Source organism: Geotrypetes seraphini, chromosome 6 (genome assembly GCF_902459505.1).
Source record: "Geotrypetes seraphini chromosome 6, aGeoSer1.1, whole genome shotgun sequence".
Classification (NCBI taxonomy): Eukaryota; Metazoa; Chordata; class Amphibia; order Gymnophiona; family Dermophiidae; genus Geotrypetes; species Geotrypetes seraphini.
Genome location: NC_047089.1, coordinates 86,410,597 through 86,429,038, shown reverse-complemented (window position 1 = coordinate 86,429,038; position 18,442 = coordinate 86,410,597). Strand labels below are relative to the sequence as shown.

Sequence of the window (18,442 nt, the reverse complement as noted above, 5' to 3'; positions counted from 1 at the left end):
CCAGTTTCACACTGGGGAAGTTTTGGATCCCCCTATGTCATGTGTAGGGCCCAGGCCATAGGTGCTTATGTATCTTTACTTCTACCCCTTAACAATTTCTTTCTTATTCTTTGTCTGGTTTGTTCTGCTGATGTCTGAGACTTGCAAGTTTTGCTTTGTGTTTCTGCTCTCTTTTCATTGTCAGTATCTCAGACCTTTGCTTTTCAAGAAGTAAAAAATCATGAACTGAAAGAAAATAGCTGCACAAACATATTTTTTTAAAGTATTTTGATATTTCTTCCAAGAAACACAAAAATGAAAGGACATTATTGGGTTATTATTTGTCTTATTCAGTTCTAACCAAGAAACCAAGATAGTGTCATTGATGTGAAAAGTATTGCAGGAAAATTTAACAGAAGGTAACAAGATTCACAGGCTTTTGGATCTGACCATTTCTCTGCCTTTAAGGTCACTCTTTCATGTAAATGATAGATGCTCATAATTTGACCTAATTTTCCAAGGCTTTTTCTACAGAAAAATGGTATACTATTGTGCCACAGGTGTATCTGGATAAAACAAAGTAGCCTTAAAGAAAAATCACTGCTTTCATGTAAATATCATTAGGAAATGTATACTGTAGCCACACATAATACGAGAAATTTTGGACCAAATATATAAAACATCAGCACCAACTAGCGTGATGCTAAGCGTGATTCTATAAAAGTATGCGCGCTGTACAGAATCACGATTAGCGCCACCTAAGTACTGCTAAGTGTCCCAACTTATAGGAGCACCCTATTTATGCCAGGGGTTCTTTGGCCTAAATGCCTGGGCCTAAGTTATGTGCACATCGGCACATAAGTCAGAAACCTAGGCATAACTCAAACACAGCCACTTTCTGCCCCTGACCACATCCATTTTGATCTACGCGCTTTGGACAAGACGTACACCATTATCCCAGGACAAGCAGGCAGCATATTCCCACACATGGGTGACGTCACCGACGGAGCCCCGCAGCGGACAGCCTCGAAAGCAAACTTGCTTGAAGATCTCGATCTTTCGAGTGCTGTAGCGCGCATGCGCGCGTGCCTTCCCGCCCGAACTAGGGGGCGCATCTCCTGTGAGGATCCTCAGTTCGTTTAATTCCGCGGAGACAAGAAGACACGTTTTTCTTCATCTCTGCAGCAAATTGCCTTCTTTTCACCGCGGCTGTTTCTTTTTTTCGGAATAGTTCGGTCGCTGTGCTCTTCAATTTCTCCTTTTCTTTTCTTTAAAAAAAAAAAAATAATAATAAAAAAAATAAAAACAATTTTTGTTTCTTTTCTTTCTTGTCCGGCCGGTGAGCCTTGGGCCTAGGCCCAATTGCTCCTTCCGTTCGACACGGACTTTATTTTTTCTATGTCCCGGCCCCTTACCGGGTTTAAACGTTGTCGTCAGTGGCTTCAGTGATGCATCCACCAGCACACCCAAGTCCCTCTCAAGACCACTGTCTCCCAACAATGCCCCCCCCCCCAATTTGTAGTTGAACAACGGATTCTTTTTCCCTATATGCATGACCTTACATTTTTCCACGTTAAAGCGCATTTGCCATTTGTTTGCCCAGTCTTCCAGCTTGTCCAGGTCCCTTTGCAGGTCCTCACACTCCTCCCTGGACCTAACTCTGCCGCACAGTTTGGTATCGTCTGCAAATTTTATAACCTCGCACTTTGCCTCCTTTTCTAGGTCATTGATGAATATGTTGAAGAGTAACGGCCCCAGCACCAATCCCTGTGGCACACCGCTTGTGACTCCCCGCCAGTCAGAATATTGGCCCTTTTCTCCGACTCTCTGCAGTCTACCCGACAACCAGTGCTTGATCCATCTGTGCACATCCCCTCCCACCCCATGGTTCCACAGCTTCCTAAGCAGCCTTTCATGTGGCACCTTGTCGAAAGCCTTTTGAAAATCGAGGTAAATGATGTCTATGGGTTCCCCATTGTCCACCCGACTGCTTATTCCCTCAAAGAAGTACAGAAGGTTTGTTAGGCATGACCTTCCCTTACAGAATCCGTGCTGGCTTGTTCTCAGTAGGCCATTTCTCTCGATGTGCTCGCAAATGCCGTCCTTGATCATAGCTTCCACCATTTTCCCTATTATTGAAGTCAGGCTCACCGGCCTGTAGTTCTTGGGGTCACCCCTCGATCCCTTCTTGAAGATGGGTGTGACATTTGCCAATTTCCAGTCCTCTGGTACCTCTCCAGTTTTCAAGGATAGGTTGCAAACATGTTGGATTGTGCCCGCTATTTCTTGTCTTAGTTCCTTCAGAACCCTTGGGTGGATCCCGTCTGGGCACGGTGATTAGCCGCATTTTAACCTGTCTATCTGTTTGAGGACATCCTCCTTACTTACCTCTATGTGCTCCAATTTTTCAGCCTGTTCCCCACTCATGAGCTCCTCTGAGTCCGGTATATTAGATGTGTCTTCTCTCGTGAAAACTGACAAGAAGAACGTGTTCAACCTCTCAGCTACCTCTTTATCCTCCTTAATCACTCCCTTCCTATCCCCATCGTCCAACGGCCCCACCTCCTCTCTCGCTGGTCGCTTCCCCTTAACGTAACTGAAGAATGCCTTGAAGTTTTTTGCCTCCCTGGCCAGCCCCTCTTCATATTTCCCTTTTGCTTTTCTAACCTCTCGGTTTTTTGTAGTCACCTGCCTTGGCATGCGTCACTTACAGAATCAGCCCCCTAAGTGCTGTTCTAATGGGCAATTTTGTAGGTGCTACATATAAGGGGGTGCTGAAAGATCTCAGCTCAACCAGCCAAATTCCTAAATTCTGAGCATTATTTTGCAGAAATAAAACTCTATGTTTTGACATTGTCTCAGATCATTGATTGAACTATATCCACACCATTCCTTTCTTGGTTGGACTGAGAACTTTTCAGCACCCCCTCGTATGGAATCAGGCCCTAAGTACACTATTGATGACATTGTTCCTGAAACAAACAAAAAAAATTCCATAAATGACAAAGGAGGCTAAAAAAGACTTTGGCCTACCTATCTCCCTATATGCACTATAGCAGGGGTAGGGAACTCCGGTCCTCGAGAGCCGTATTCCAGTCGGGTTTTCAGGATTTCCCCAATGAATATGCATGAGATCTATTTGCATGCATTGCTTTCAATGCATATTCATTGGGGAAATCCTGAAAACCCGACTGGAATATGGCTTTCGAGGACTGGAGTTCCTTACCCCTGCACTATAGGAATAATTATAGGAATAAGGCTTTTTGCCACTTAGTATATGAAATGTAAGGACCCAGAGCTTAAATCTAGCCCTGTGCTTAATAAGCAACCAATGTAAATTATGTAACAGTATCTAGCTGGCATTTGCATAATCAGTAAGTTGAAGTGGGCATTACATTTTGCAGCAAGCTAAGTGGTTTAGGAGTCAGTTTGTGCTACATAATTACAGTATTCTTCAAGGTCAACTTATCGCATAAAGGATGTTTAGCCAAGCTGTATTTAATTTCATTTGCTCAGAATTTTACAGATCATAGATAAACAATTAGAGGAAAAAATATTCAGTAGCTTAAATGGTGAAACTCTATCATGCTATTTTATGAATTTTATAGTCTATATATTGACTAACAGATTCAGCAATTCATTTGGATTTAGTTTAGAGGCATTAAAGCATAGTCACAGGATTTTTCTCCTTTCAGTGCAGGATGGGAAATGCATCATGAGGCAACTGTTTAAAAAATTAGAGAATGACATGGGGACAGATTAGTCCCCATGACCACAGAATCTATCTTCATCCCCATCCCATCCCTACCCCATCCCTGCAAGCTCTGTCCTCATCTGCACAAGCCTCAAATACTTATGATTTTAAAGTGTTTGAGGCTTGTGCAGATGAGGACAGAGCTGGGATGAGGATGGAGATAGTTAAAATCTTTTTCCAAAAGGTGCCTAGCAAAGTACAGGCAATCCCCAGGTTAAGAACAAGTTCTGTTTTTTAAACCGTTCTTAAGTTGAATTTGTATGTAACTTGAATCTTGTACAGTTCACAGTCTATAAAAACATTAAAGAACATTAAACATTAAAGAAACAGTCCTCAAAATAAAGTACTGTATTTTAAATAGAAAAGATAAGAGGTTTACACTTATTTTTGTTCTTCATCAGTCCTACTGTTCCCTCTCCACCACCACATCCAATATTTATCCCTCTTATCTCTCTCTTTGCCATTCATCTGTACCACCAAGTCCAATATTTCTTTCTCCCTCCCTATGCCTAACAATTGACCTGCTTTCTTCATTTCCCCATGTGTACCATCTCTCTTTCCCTCTCACTCAGACACCATGCCCAACAATTCCCCCTTTCTATTCCCTCCCCACCTCAGCATCTCTTTCCCTCACTTCCTCCATTCTTCCATCCCATGTCCCAAGTTCATGCTCCCCTCCCTCACTCCATTCTATATCCCATGTTCATGCTCCCTCCCTCCTTCCTTTCTTCTATCCTTTGTCCGAAGTTTGAGCCCTCTCCCTTCCTTCTGTGTCTAAATGTGACTCTGCTTCTCCCTTCCTATGCCAACATAGTCCCTCTTCCTCCCTTCCTGTCCCAAATGTAACCCTCTTCTTCCCTTCCATGTCCCAATGCACCCCTCATCATCCCACTCCATTCTGCGTCCCAAATTTATGCCTACTGCTTTTACCTTCTCTTGCCGGCTCCTTCCTCCCAGCTGCACTTCTGTAGGGGCTTAGGGAGTTTCTTGGGGTGGTTAGAGTGAGAGTATGTTAAATGCATTCTCAAAGAGATCGGCTTTTACTCTGGATTTGAATGGTTCCAGGGATGGAGTTTGACAGTTTGTTCCAGGCTTAAGGTGCAGCAAGAGAGAGAGCATAGGCTGTAGTTGGCAGTAGAAGAGACGGGTACAAATAAGAGAGATTTGCCTAATGAACAGAGTTCCTGTGGAGGAGTGTAGGGAGAGACAAGAGAGAAGAGATATTGAGGAGCTAAAGAGTGAAAACACTTGTAGGTCAATAAAAGGAATTTGAACTATATTTAGAAGTGAATGGAGAGCCAGTGAAATGACTTGTGGAGAGGGGTGATGTGAGCATAGCGACTCTGTTGGAATATAAGTCGTGCATCAACATTCTGAACTGATTGAAGGGGAGAGAGAAGGTTATGTGGGAGGCTATTGAGAAGCAGGTTACAGTAGTCTAAGCGAGGGGTGATGAGGGAGTGGATAAGGGTTTTTGGTAGTGTGCTCAGAGATGAAAGGTCGGATTTTGGTGATGTTATAGAGAAGAAGTGACAGGTTTTGGCAGTCTATTGGATTTGCTCAGAGAAGGAGAGAGAAGAGTCAAAGATGGCACCAAGGTTGCGAACTGATGAGACAGGTAGGATGAGAGTGTTATCCACTGAGATAGTGATTAGGGGGAGAGGAGATGTAGGTTTGGGTGGAAGGATAAGTAGTTCAGTCTTAGCCATGTTTTAAGTGATGGCAGGACATCCAGGCAGCAATGTCGGACAAGCAAGCTGAGAATCAGGCATCGATTCTTGTAGAGATTTCAGGTGTAGAGAGGTAGATCTGGGGATCATCAGCATAGAGATGAAAACCTTGGGAGGAGATCAGAGCACCAAGGGAGTGAGTATAGATGGAGAAGAGAAGAGGCCCCAGGATAGAGCCCTGGGGTAATCTGATCGATAGTGGGAGAGCAGCAGAGGAGGATCCACCAATGCAAACACTAAGGGTGCGATGTGAGAGATAGGAAGATAACCAGATGAGACTGGGGCCCTGGAATCCAACTGAGGATAGTGTGTCAAGGAGAAGGCAGTGATCTACAGTGTCAAAAACAGCTGATCAAGAAGGATGAGGATAAAATAGTGGCCTTTGGTCAGGAAGAGGTCATTGGTGACTTTGTCAAGGGCAGTTTCAGTAGAATGCAGGGGGCGAAAGCCTGATTAGAGTGGGTCAAGGATGGTTAGGGATGATAGAAAGTCCAGGCAGCTGTGGTAAACAGCATGTTTGAGTAGTTTGAATAAGAAGGAGAGGAGAAATATTGAAATCAGCAACAGTCTGATAGATATTTGGGATGAGAGCTGGATTCATAGTCATTGGAGTTGTCCATTAGTCATTGCTGTGGGTAAGGTTCAAACAGATTGCGGTAGCAGGATTATTTTCTTGTGTTTGTAGGTAGACTGTTCCAGAGTTTAATAGCGACATGGGTGAATAAAGAGTTGAATATTCATTTGTATTTGATTCCTCTAGGAAAAGGGAGGATCATTAGCAATGTATTGGCTAATCTCATCAAAAAGAAGTAGAATTCTAAGAAGATATGAACTAATGCCTCAGATGAGTTGGTGTTGTGTACAGTACATGGTATAGAATGTAGAAAGTTCTGACTGAGATTTGGGAGGGAGGATATCAGCAACCAATGAAGTCTGTGATAGTAATCTGGCATTTGGACCAAAACAGCAAAATAGTGTTCAAAGAAAAGTTCTCTGTTCAGCCACAGATGCTTCATACTATAGGAGGTTTTCTTCAATAAGTTGGAAATTTGTAGTGCATTACTCCTTCTTCATTTTCACTAAGGATATCATGAAAGCCTGATTAGCTTGTGGGCTACCTCTGCTCTAGGACAATATTTCTCAAGCAGTTCCCGGAGCCCTCCCTAGCCAATCTGGTCTTCAGAATATTCACAGTGATATGAGATCCATATGCGTGCACTTCCTTCACAAGTCTATCTCATGCATGTTCATTGGAGATATTCTGAAAATCAGACAGGCTACACTGCAGTAGGTGTTGTTTTGAAATTAATCTTGCTATATGAAAATGTGTGGAAACTTCTAAAAACAAGGTAGAAATAATTAAATTTTTTGAAAAATTTTAATTTAAAAAGATGACATGCTATTATTATTCTGATATTCATACCTTGGAGAAAAGTTGGGGTGGGGGGGGGGGATTCTTGGTTTTCCAATATTAATATATATATGAATGACATAAGATATTATTTTCATGTGGTGTATTTTAGTTGTATATGAATTTGGGAGGGGGTGGGGGGTTAAATCTTCTTGTTGTAGAATATTGTAGTTTTTTAGTGATGTTGTACTATAATTGTTTGATATTTAATGTACACTTGATGTAAGTTATAAAATGAATAAAGAAATTTAAAAAAAAGTTTACATTCAAATTTCATTTTTTTCTTCTTGTAAAATAAATTCATAGCTGTAGTTGAAAGTAAAGCATAATATTACTAACTAGCACTTATTTTCTTTTCAAAGGGGTCAAGATGTAGATAATTTAAATGATGTGAAGAATGCTGCAAAACCTTCCAGAAAGTAAGACTGCCATTGCATCTTCCAGTTTTTTTTTAATTTGATTTGTTAAATTTGATATACCTCTTGTACATGAGTATTTAAGCGGTTTAGAATATTAATACTTTAAAAATGAGGTAATACTCACTGTCCCAGTGGGCTCACATTCTAAATTATAGTAAGTATGGAAGTAAGAGAGAAGAGACAGAGAAGTATTATAGATATAAGAGGCGTGCAAAAAGGTTGAATAAAAGAACTGTAAAATCCAATATCAAAGAATAAATAAAAACAGAAGAAAAGGAAAAAGCAAAATTAAATATACACAGGACTTGAATATCATGGAGGCCTCAGTCTTATTAACAATCGACAGTGGAGTACAGTCCACTCACAGTGTTCAAGCCTGTACAGTTAATACAGCCCATTGTGGAAAGAAACCATTTGTTATATTACTAGCTGAATGGTTGCTTATCAGCCCCTAACTGCCAGAGAAACGCTAGAACTCAATCTGGACCTTCTTCATAATTCTAGCTGGGTACCCTCCCTCTAGATGTGACTGCTCTGCCATACTTCTGTGGTACTGTGTTCCCATGACTGTCAACTCCTCCCCCCTCACCCCCCAAGCAAGGAGACTGCAAGAATGTCACATCTTCCCATACCTCTATTTGCATTTTGAAATAAGGTAGGTTCAGGTAACTTGCCCCAGGCACAGAGCAGTTGCTGTGGTCTATAGTACCTATGACTGAATGATTTGTTTCAATGTCTCCTGTATGTAATGATTTATTTATTTATTCAATTTTCTATACCGTTCTCCCAAAGGAGCTCAGAACAGTTTACATGAATATATTCAGGTTTTCGAGCATTCGGTACTCCCAGTGGGCTAATTATCTATCTAATGTACCTCGGGCAATGTGGAGATTAAGTGTCTTGCCCAGGGTCACAAGGAACAGGGTGCTGAGGCTGTAGCTTTAACCACAGTGCCATACACCCCCCTCCCCAAATGGAAAGCAGCTTTGCCCTACCTTAGACAAATGAACTTCAACAATCTCATTCAGCTTAGCACATTCCAGATCAGGCCACTTGTATCTGATCTGCCAGACCACCCCTCTGCTCCATCCACCTCCCAATTTGCCTGTTGATCTTGATCAAACCCCTAGACCACAGTTCTTCAACTGCCGGTCCACGGACCAGTGCCGGTCCGCAGAAAATTTCTGCCGGTCCGCGCAGGGCCGATGAGATCAAGTCGGCAGTTAAATTTCCTGCCGAATGCGGTTCCTCCCGACTGCGGTTCCTGCTGACTAATGTTCCTCCCAGCCTCAGGCGATCAAGATAGGCTGCCAACGTCGGGGCCTTCCCTCTCTGAGTCTCGCCTGTTCGGAAACAGGAAGTTGAAACAAAATAGGCGGGACTCAGAGAGTGAAGGTCCCAACGTCGGCAGTGTGTCTTGATCGCTGCCCCTGCCGAGTTGCTGAAGAGGGCCGCGGAGAGAGCTGCAGATTCAGGTGCAGGTGGAGGGAGATGGTCAGCGTGTGCGAACAAGATCCTGGGGAGCCTTCACAGTGGCTATCTCCCCTCCCACTAGCTCTCCTATTTGCCAGGGCAGTGATTTACCGGCAACTTCCTGCAGGCAAGTACTGAGAGCTGCTGGAAGGGGAGGAAGCCACTGTAGGAGGCTGGGAAGGTGCTGGATAAAGGGAGAGCTGTTACTGGACTTGAAGGGAGTTAGAAGGAGAGATGCTTCTGGGAGGGGAGGAGGGGAGGGGAGGAGGAAAAGGGATTGTAAGAGAGTTAATGTTGGATAGAGGGAGGAGGGAAGGGAGAAGAAGGAGAGATGCTGCTGGAAGGGGAGGAGGGAAAGGGATGGGAAGAGAGTTAATGTTGGATAGAGGGAGGAGGGAAGGGAGAAGAAGGAGAGATGCTGCTGGGAGGGGAGGAGGGAAAGGGATGGGAAGAGAGTTAATGTTGGATAGAGGGAGGAGGGAAGGGAGAAGAAGGAGAGATGCTGCTGGGAGGGGAGGAGGGAAAGGGATGGGAAGAGAGTTAATGTTGGATAGAGGGAGGAGGGAAGGGAGAAGAAGGAGAGTTGCTGCTGGGAGGGGAGGAGGGAAAGGGATGGGAAGAGAGTTAATGTTGGATAGAGGGAGGAGGGAAGGGAGAAGAAGGAGAGTTGCTGCTGGGAGGGGAGGAGGGAAAAGGATGGGAAGAGAGTTAATGTTGGATAGAGGGAGGAGGGAAGGGAGAAGGAAAAAAAGGAAGGAGGGTAGGGAGAAAGAAAAAAGGAAGGAAACAGCTGACAGGGAGATTACAGGAGGGGAAGGGGGTCAGGGTGGAATGGAGAGATCAGATGAGGGAAATGGGAGAGAGGAATGAGAAAGTAGAGAGACATTGATGCTGGAAAGGGGGTCAGCAGAGAAATGAGAGAGGGATAAAGATGCTAGATCTGGTGTAGGAGAGATAAAAATGAAGAAGGCAGTGAAGCTGGAATGAATGATGTAAAAAGGAGAGAGGAGGATGGACAGGGAAGAGGGGCATAGAAAGAAGTCAGATACATATGGAAGGCGGAGAGGGCAGACATTGGATGGAACGGGCAGATGCTGGAAGGAAAAGAGTGAAAAGAAGATGAAAGCAGAAACCAGAGACAACAAAAGGTAGAAAAAAATAATTTTATTTCTATTTTGTCATTAGAATATATCAGATTTGAAATATATATCCTGCTAGAGACATAACTGGGGACTGCAGTATTCTGTTAGCATGATATTTCTATGTAGCATTCTATAATAACTTGGCTTGTTCACTTTTCTTGATAGTAGAGGGGATATATGTGAAGGGGAGGGGAGACAGGGGTTTTGTTGGTCTGTGCTCTGTATATTTGTAATTATAAAATCACAATTGTTCAGAATATTGTTTCTTTTTATACTTTAATAAAATATGTTCAATATAAAATCATAATTGCGGCTTGTGCAGATGGGATCAGATGGTTTGCGGGGACCGAGTTCGCGGAGATGGGGCGTAAACGGGGTTTTTAAATTTTAGTCCTAGTAGTTTGCCAGTCCACAAAATAATTCTTTTATTTCTGCCGATCCACGGGTGTAAAAAGGTTGAAGAACACTGCCCTAGACTACCTCTTCTACGCTCAAAATATGCCTAATAATAATGTCTGAACAATAGGACATCAAAGTAGTGAAAAATGACAATACAATAAAATTCCTTTTATATATCAACAAATTAATTTCTTCAAATTGCTGCTACTGAGGTGCACCACTTGTTCCCCTCAGATGTTTATACCTAGCACTCTGAGGTAATGATGCTGCCGTGGTAAATGCACTGAAGCCCATTCAATTCCTGTGAGCTTTGGTGCATTTACCTTAGCAGCATTGCTACTGCGGTTTTGTAAAAGGGGCCCTGAATTTGCAGAGAAGGCAACAGCTGATACCATCACATCCTCCCATTTCCCAATTCTTTAATATGGACAGTGACACCTTTCTCTGCAGCCGAAATAGAGTTTGTAAGATCAAATGGCAGCTTACCTCTCTGCCCAATAAATAAATGAGTGGTCGACCATCTAGGAGAACATAAGAACATAAGAATAGCCTTACTGGGTCAGACCAATGGTCCATCAAGCCCAGAAGCCCATTCTCATGGTGGCCAATCCGGGTCTCTAGTACCAGGCCAAAACCCAAGAAATAGCAACATTCCATGCTACCGATCCAGGGCAAGCAGTAGCTTCCCTCATGTCTTTCTCAATAACAATGGACTTTTCCTCCAGGAACTTGTCCAAACCTTTCTTAAAACCAGCTACGGGAAGTCAATATACTTCTGATCTGAAATTTATGAACTGGGTCGAACCTGTGAGTCCTGGGTAGTCTTTGAAAGTAATAAGGGAGATAACTCACCTCTTGGGTACCCAGCTGTAAAGGAAAGCTCACCCAATTCTACCCCTTCCCCCTAATTCAGGCTCTCTCCAGTAACTCACCTGCATTTTATTGCCTTAACACTTATTTTCTTTTTTAAGGGATCAAGATCTGGACAATTTAATTGAAGTAAAGAGCACTTCAAAAGCTAGGACAAAGTAAGACTGACATTGCATCCTCTTGTTTTCCATTTTGACTTGTGGTTAGACTTTATAAGACAGTTTACATGATACTGCTGTATCAAACCAAAGGAGAAACATCAGTTGTCTCTATGCTTTATTGGCATTCTCAGGAAATTATTTTAGAGGTGGCATTTATACTTGTAGATCACATTAGAATCCGAATGAAGTCAGGTTTTTCAGTTTTGGCTGAAAGTAATTCTGTGGACGAAATTTGCTTCTCAGTTTTGGCCAAAACCAAAGTCTGAACTAAAACCCCTGAACAGGGTCTACTCCCTCCCCCTGTAACCAGACATAGCCTCTCTCCAAGGCCTACCTTAAAACCTAGTAGTCTAGTGGCCTAATTAGGACAGGATCGATCACCAGACACTCCTGCCCCTGCTGTCTCTGTAGTCAAAATGACTGCTAAGATAGCGCCTTTGGTCAGGGTGGGGCAGAGAATGGGAGCGCTCTTACTCAGGGGGAATTTCAGTTTCAGCAGAAAAAGCTCCAGCATTTTTGGCCCAAACTGAAATTTGGCCAAATTCAAATTTTGGGCTGGCTTTTGACAATCCTAAATCTGAAATTCAATCAGCCTCTAGATCACATACACATGTAAATAATGATTTCAGAAAATTGCTATTTACATGGAGAGATCCACGCCATGCACATTTAAGGGAATGTAGTTTGGGCATGGCTTGGGTGAGACAAAAATCTATACTGGTATTCCCTATTTTACAAATGGGACACAGGTATATGTGAATAAATTTTCACATCGGGTTTTGCACCAACTCAGAAGCATGCACAGATTTTTTTAAAAGTGCTTGTGTAGGCCAGAGCTTTACATGAGAGATTAAGGCAGGGGTGTCCAATGTCGGTCCTCAAGGGCCGCAATCCAGTCGGGTTTTCAGGATTTCCCCAATGAATATGCATTGAAAGCAGTGCATGCAAATAGATCTCATGCATATTCATTGGGGAAATCCTGAAAACCCGACTGGATTGCGGCCCTCGAGGACCGACATTGGACACCCCTGGATTAAGGAATTTGAGTTTAATGGTCTGTGGTGATACTCAGTGGCACTAACTGATTAAATGCCACTGAATACCAATTAATAGCTTCAAAACAAGCAATGGCAAGGAGCCATTTCTAGCCCATTAAATTAGTTTGAATAAAAACCTCATTAAAAAAATGTTCCATTGAAATTTTCATAATATTTTGCATGATTTTACATTTTTCTTACACACACACACACACACACACACATGTTTAAATGGCATGGTAACTGACCACAACAACAAAAGAAAAACTGCAGAAATGATGTACAAGGTATGAAACAATGATCTTTATTTAAAAAAGGTTCAATGTAGCATTTAACGCTAAAAAAAATAAAAATGGTTCTCAAGTGTGAATCCACAGGACCTGACACAGTCTGTGTTTTGGAAAACATTCCTTCCTCAGGGGTCCTAAGTGAAGGTGATAATGGGGAAAATGCAAAATGTTAGTGTAAAGAATATGTGCTCTGTTGAGTGACATGTGCTTGGTGGAACCAAAAACAAGAAGATGTGAATACTGGGAGTACTGTGAATGATGATGGACATTGAGATCAAAAGATGAAATGAAAGATGAGCATATAAATGTAAATAATCTCTTCTAGAAACTTGTGAAACACACTATTACCACCAAAATATAGGCTGATGCTAGAGCCAAAAATCCATATATCATTCATTAAATTGAATTAAGAGATTTTTTAATGGATCTCAAGTGCTCGCCGTTATATTGCCAGTTGAACAAGTCTCGGCTTATAACTATCTTGCGAGCTATCATCGGTCCTTTAAACTCTTTTTATATTATTCAATTTAATATATATGGAAATTTTTTTCTTTTTATGCAATTCACTATAATTATTCTACTTTTGTTATCTCCTTATATCATTATCATTGTAGTACTTAGCTCAGGTGTAGATTCTCTACCCGGCCATCTAAATGTAAAGCCATGAAAGTGAGATATATAATGTAAAAATATATAGACATGTGATAATACCCTCTGTGTGAAATGAGGTAAAGTAAAGTACTCAAAAATGAATATATATGTGTATGTGATAGCACATCATTAAAACTGATTTTTTAAAAAAAACATTTTAATGATTAATTAGGTTACGTGCTGATATCCATCAGCTCCTAGTGATGCCTAAGTTGAGGCAACCTTTGATGCCTGCCTGAAAAGTAGACCTGGTTAGGGGGGGAGGTTTGGAGATTAGCTTTGGTTGACTTAGGTTGAAATTAAGCTAGGTAAAACCTGGCCTAATATACTGGTGCCTACATCTAGGACGCCTAGTGACACATGACTGCTTAGGTGCCGCTAGGTGTGATTTTATAAATGGCACCATGTGATTGATTAAAAAACAAAAATTCTGTGGAGAAGGTGATGTTCAAGATGCAGGCTTTGTTGAAAGTACAATTTAATAATCCACATAAAATATAACTGGGACCATGTGATTGATTGACAACTGTGCTGAGCGATACCTATAAGTTAAGCGCCGTTAGGTGCCATTTATAGAATCAGGCCCTATGTGTATGCGTGTACGAATTTCTGATAAAGCGTGCTTTGATGTAGCAAAATTTGGCTTATGTTTTCTTTTGTAGCTCATGGTGAGCTACATGGCAGGTATTTCCATGGCCCTGGAGGGCTCATAATTTAAGCTTTATATTTGAGGCAATGGAAAGGTAAGTGACTTGCTTAAGGTCACAAGGATCTGCAGTGCGATTTGAACTCTGGTTGCCCTGGTTCTTAGCCCACTGTTCTAACCCATAGGCTAGTCCTGTTTCCCACTTAGGAATACATTCAGTAAATGCTGCTCATATTAGGGCACAGAAAAAAAAATGCACGTTAAGCACTGTTCTATAAATAGTGCTCCAAGTTCAGCGCCAATTATAGAATAGCATTTGGAGGAAATTCTATAAGATGTGCCTAAAGTTAGGCACCCTAACTTAATTAGTAAATTAACTTCAATAATGAGCTTTAACAAGCTCCTAATTGAAAAAAATAAAATTTAATTGGGAGAAAGGTGCCTATCGTCTTAGGCGTGATTCTACAAAAAGATAAGCACTTATCGCATGGTGCCTAGTGGCACCTAACACCAAAGTAGGCGTGTTTAGGGATATTATTGAATGAGAGTAACCAAGAAAGGGACTTGGGGGTAATGGTGGACATGACAATGAAGCCAACGGCACAGTGCGCAGGGGCCGCTAAGAAAGCAAATAGAATGCTAGGCATAATCAAGAAGGGTATTACAACAAGGACAAAAGAAGTTATCCTGCCATTGTATCGGGCGATGGTGCGCCCGCATCTGGAATACTGCATCCAATATTGGTCGCCGTACCTTAAGAAGGATATGGCGTTACTCGAGAGGGTTCAGAGGAGAGCGACACGTTTGATAAAAGGGATGGAAAACCTCTCATACACTGAGAGATTGGAGAAACTGGGTCTCTTTTCCCTGGAGAAGAGGAGACTTAGAGGGGATATGATAGAGACTTATAAGATCATGAAGGGCATAGAGAGAGTAGAGAGGGGCAGATTCTTCACACTTTCAAAAAATAAAAGAACAAGAGGACACCCGGAAAAGTTGAAAAGGGACAGATTCAAAACGAATGCTAGGAAGTTCTTCTTTACCCAACGAGTGGTGGACACCTGGAATGCGCTTCCAGAGGGAGTAATAGGGCAGAGTATAGTACAGGGGTTTAAGAAAGGATTGGACAATTTCCTGCTGGAAAAGGGGATAGAGGGGTATAGCTAGAGGATTACTGCACAGGTCCTGGACCTGTTGGGCCGCCGCGTGAGCGGATTGCTGGGCATGATGGACCTCAGGTCTGACCCAGCGGAGGCATTGCTTATGTTCTTATGAAAGTCTTAGGCCACGTCACGCGCAATTCTCTAAAGGACTTAGGCACCTATAATGTAGGCCTTTAAAACCCTGGCCTACATTACAAGTGCTTAAGTTGTAAGTTAGGCGCCGTAAGCACGATTCTGTAATGGGCACCTAAGTGTGATTGACAGGCAATAGGTGCCTAACTTTAGGCACCTGTCTTTTTTAGACCCTTAAAGCCAATTTCCTTGCAAATGTTTGAGCGTGAGGATTTACAGTGACTAAAATCTGGTGTAAATCCTGGCATGTAAGTTAATTGTGAATCCCCCAAATTCTGTGATATTATACACATCTTTAATGAATGCCCCTCACCCATCCATGTCCCTCCTATGGCTACATGCCCTTTTCAGTTGTAAGCTAAAAGATCTTTGCATGCAACTTTATAGAACCGCGTAACAAAACGCATGCGCAAATCCTATTTGGAGCCAATTAGCTGCATTAATCAGTTATTAAGAACATAAGAATTGCTGCTGCTGGGTCAGACCAGTGGTCCATCGTGCCCAGCAGTCCGCTCCCGCGGCGGCCCTTAGGTCAAAGACCAGTGCCCTAACTGAGTCTAGCCTTATCTGCATACGTTCTGGTTCAGCAGGAACTTGTCTAACTTTGTCTTGAATCCCTGGAGGGTGTTTTCCCCTATAACAGCCTCCAGAAGAGCGTTCCAGTTTTCCACCACTCTCTGGGTGCTAGTTATTGGCTTGTTAAACTTCTCTTAGTATGAACCATGACTTATGTTGCAGAGATAATGAGTGAGCCTGCTTGTTTGATATGATAAGACATTTATTGTGCCCATCACTGAAAACAGGAAGTTTCCTCTGGGTGGTCTGTTGGTTTTCCACAACTGTTTCTGGGGATCCTGCAGCACTTCCATTATGACAAAAGAAACTGTCTGTGAATTGCCTTGTTGTCATTTATTAAAATGTGGTGCAGTGTTTAAAGCTATAGCCTCTGCACCCTGAGGTTGTGGGTTCAAACCCACCCTGCTCTTTGTGACCCTAGGTAGATCACCTAATTCCCTCATTGCCACAGGTACATTAGATAGAATGTGAGCCCACTGGGACAGACAGGGAAAAAATGCTTGAGTACCTGAATAAATTCATGTAAACCAGTGTATTGCAAACTGTGTGCTGCTTGAGATTTCAGGTATGCTATGAAACTCCAGGGCGGAGGAGAGGCACCAGTGCTAGCTGACTGCCAACAGGACTATTATGAGAAGCACTGTAAGCACTTGTCCACCACTGGCGCCTCTCCTCCTCTCTGCACCTCTTCTTTTTCAGCACCCCGCCCTCCCCCCACCAACGGCTCAGGGCCCACTCTGGAGGGCTTCTGCGCATGCCCAGATGTCACACGTGCATGTGACATTTTCGCAGCAATGTCCGCGCACATCTGGCTGCCCTCGAGCTGTGGCTGCCAGTTTAGTGTGTCGTGGCTCGTAAAGCTTGTGAGACACTAATGTAAACTGTTCTGAGCTCCCTGGGGAGAACAGTATAGAAAATTAAATAAATAAAATTGCCTAATGCACTTAATAGATATACAGTAAAACTAAAACCAGACTAACAATGAATCCTCGCTTCAAAACACTGCAAAGAGTTAGATGGTGTGTAATTAAAAGAGTTGGGCCCACACCACTAGTAGTGCTATGAAGCCAGAGCTTTCCCTGCTTCCGTATAATTTCACATTATCATAGGCAGGCAGACTCCTTGAGGAATGCAACACTTTAGTAACCAGCTTTTGTCATTTTTGCAAAGCATTGCCATAGCTGAACCTAATGATTCTAACCTGCTCTGTTTTCTTGATTCATTTTTAAAGGGACCAAGAACTCGATAATTTCATTGAAATCAAAAGCAGTGCTGGAAAAAGCAGGAACAAGTAGGTACATTTAATTAATTCTTATTTAGTAAGGTGTGTAATTATCAATGTGGGCTACTGGTAAAATGTGTTATTTTATCACCGACTCCCACTATTTTAGCACAGGTCTCATTTTTTTGCAGTGAGACCTAGTTACTAATAACCAAGATTGCTAGCAAAATACATAGGTAGCATGTCTTATCAGTAGCCTACATTGATAACTTCTCCCCTAAGATACTTGTTTGATGGCATAGTTTAATAAATCACCTCCCCCCCAAAAGCATATACTGCATTTCCTGAAAATAGACACTTCAATTTCATTCATAAACACATCAAAAGCTTGTTAAACAAATGTGGGCTATAATGTATATACTCATTCTGCAATTCTTTATTCACTGTGCCTTTGAGATTGTACGTGATGCTTAAATGAACAAATATTTTGATATATGTGGCCTGTGGCATCTTTTCTTCATGCTGCAAAAAATATACAGTATATTCAGGGAATTGTCCTACTGAAATATTTTCCTTGCCTATCTCCAAATTATCTTCTATAATAAAACTCTAAGCGCGCATGCGCACTTAGAACGGCGTGTTCCCTGACAGCGTGATGTGTCCCTCCATGCCGAATTCCATTTTCGAACACGGAGGCAGGGAACATGCTGGCGACTCCCCCCTCCTGCCCTCACTCACTGGAAGGTCCCAAAATTCACCGCTGCTGCTCTTCTTCAAAGCAGCCTGGTGAGGATCGCCGGCCAGCTGTAGCGAACCTCGCAGGCTGCTCTTCACCTTGGTAGCAAGTTCCCTCTGAAGCAATCTCGAGGGGCGGGATCGCATCAGATGGAACGTGCTACTGAGGTGGAGAGCGGCCTGCGAGGTTTGCTATAGCCGGCCGGTGATCTACAGCAGGCTGCTTTGAAGAGGAGCAGCAGCGGCGACAGTGGTTCGTGCCGGTGGGCCAGAAGAGAACAAGAAGCTGGGTGTTGGAGCAATACAGGCAGGCAGGGAGCCAGGGCGAGAGGGGGAGGGGTGAGCTGGGGGCCAGACAGCAATCATGCTTTTCTTGGGGGGGGGGAAACAAGGGGGCCACGGAGCAGGCATGGCACAATAGGGGGCCAGTGGGAGAGGGAAAGGTTAATAACAGATAGACAGGGGGCTAGGGAGAGACACAGACAGAGAGGAAGACAGACAGCGGCCAAGGAGAGAGAAAGAAAGAAAGACAGACACACATCTATTCTAGCACCTGTTAATGTAACGGGCTTAAAGACTAGTGGAGAATAAAAGGCCTGAAAAATTAATTCCATATTTACAGTATTACAAATTATATGATAAGTGAGACTTG

General features: G+C 42.7%; 1 protein-coding gene across 6 annotated transcripts in view; it reads left to right on the top strand.

Moving 5' to 3' along the window:
- The window catches only part of SCEL (sciellin), a 314,001-nt gene that overhangs the window by 174,026 nt on the left and 121,533 nt on the right, over positions 1–18,442 (top strand). For all 6 annotated transcript variants that reach the window (XM_033948694.1, XM_033948696.1, XM_033948691.1 and 3 more), the window contains exons 17-19: positions 7,237–7,293; positions 11,279–11,335; positions 17,065–17,124. In XM_033948694.1, the coding sequence (XP_033804585.1) occupies positions 7,237–7,293; positions 11,279–11,335; positions 17,065–17,124 (174 nt within the window). The remainder of the gene's footprint in view (positions 1–7,236; positions 7,294–11,278; positions 11,336–17,064; positions 17,125–18,442) is intronic.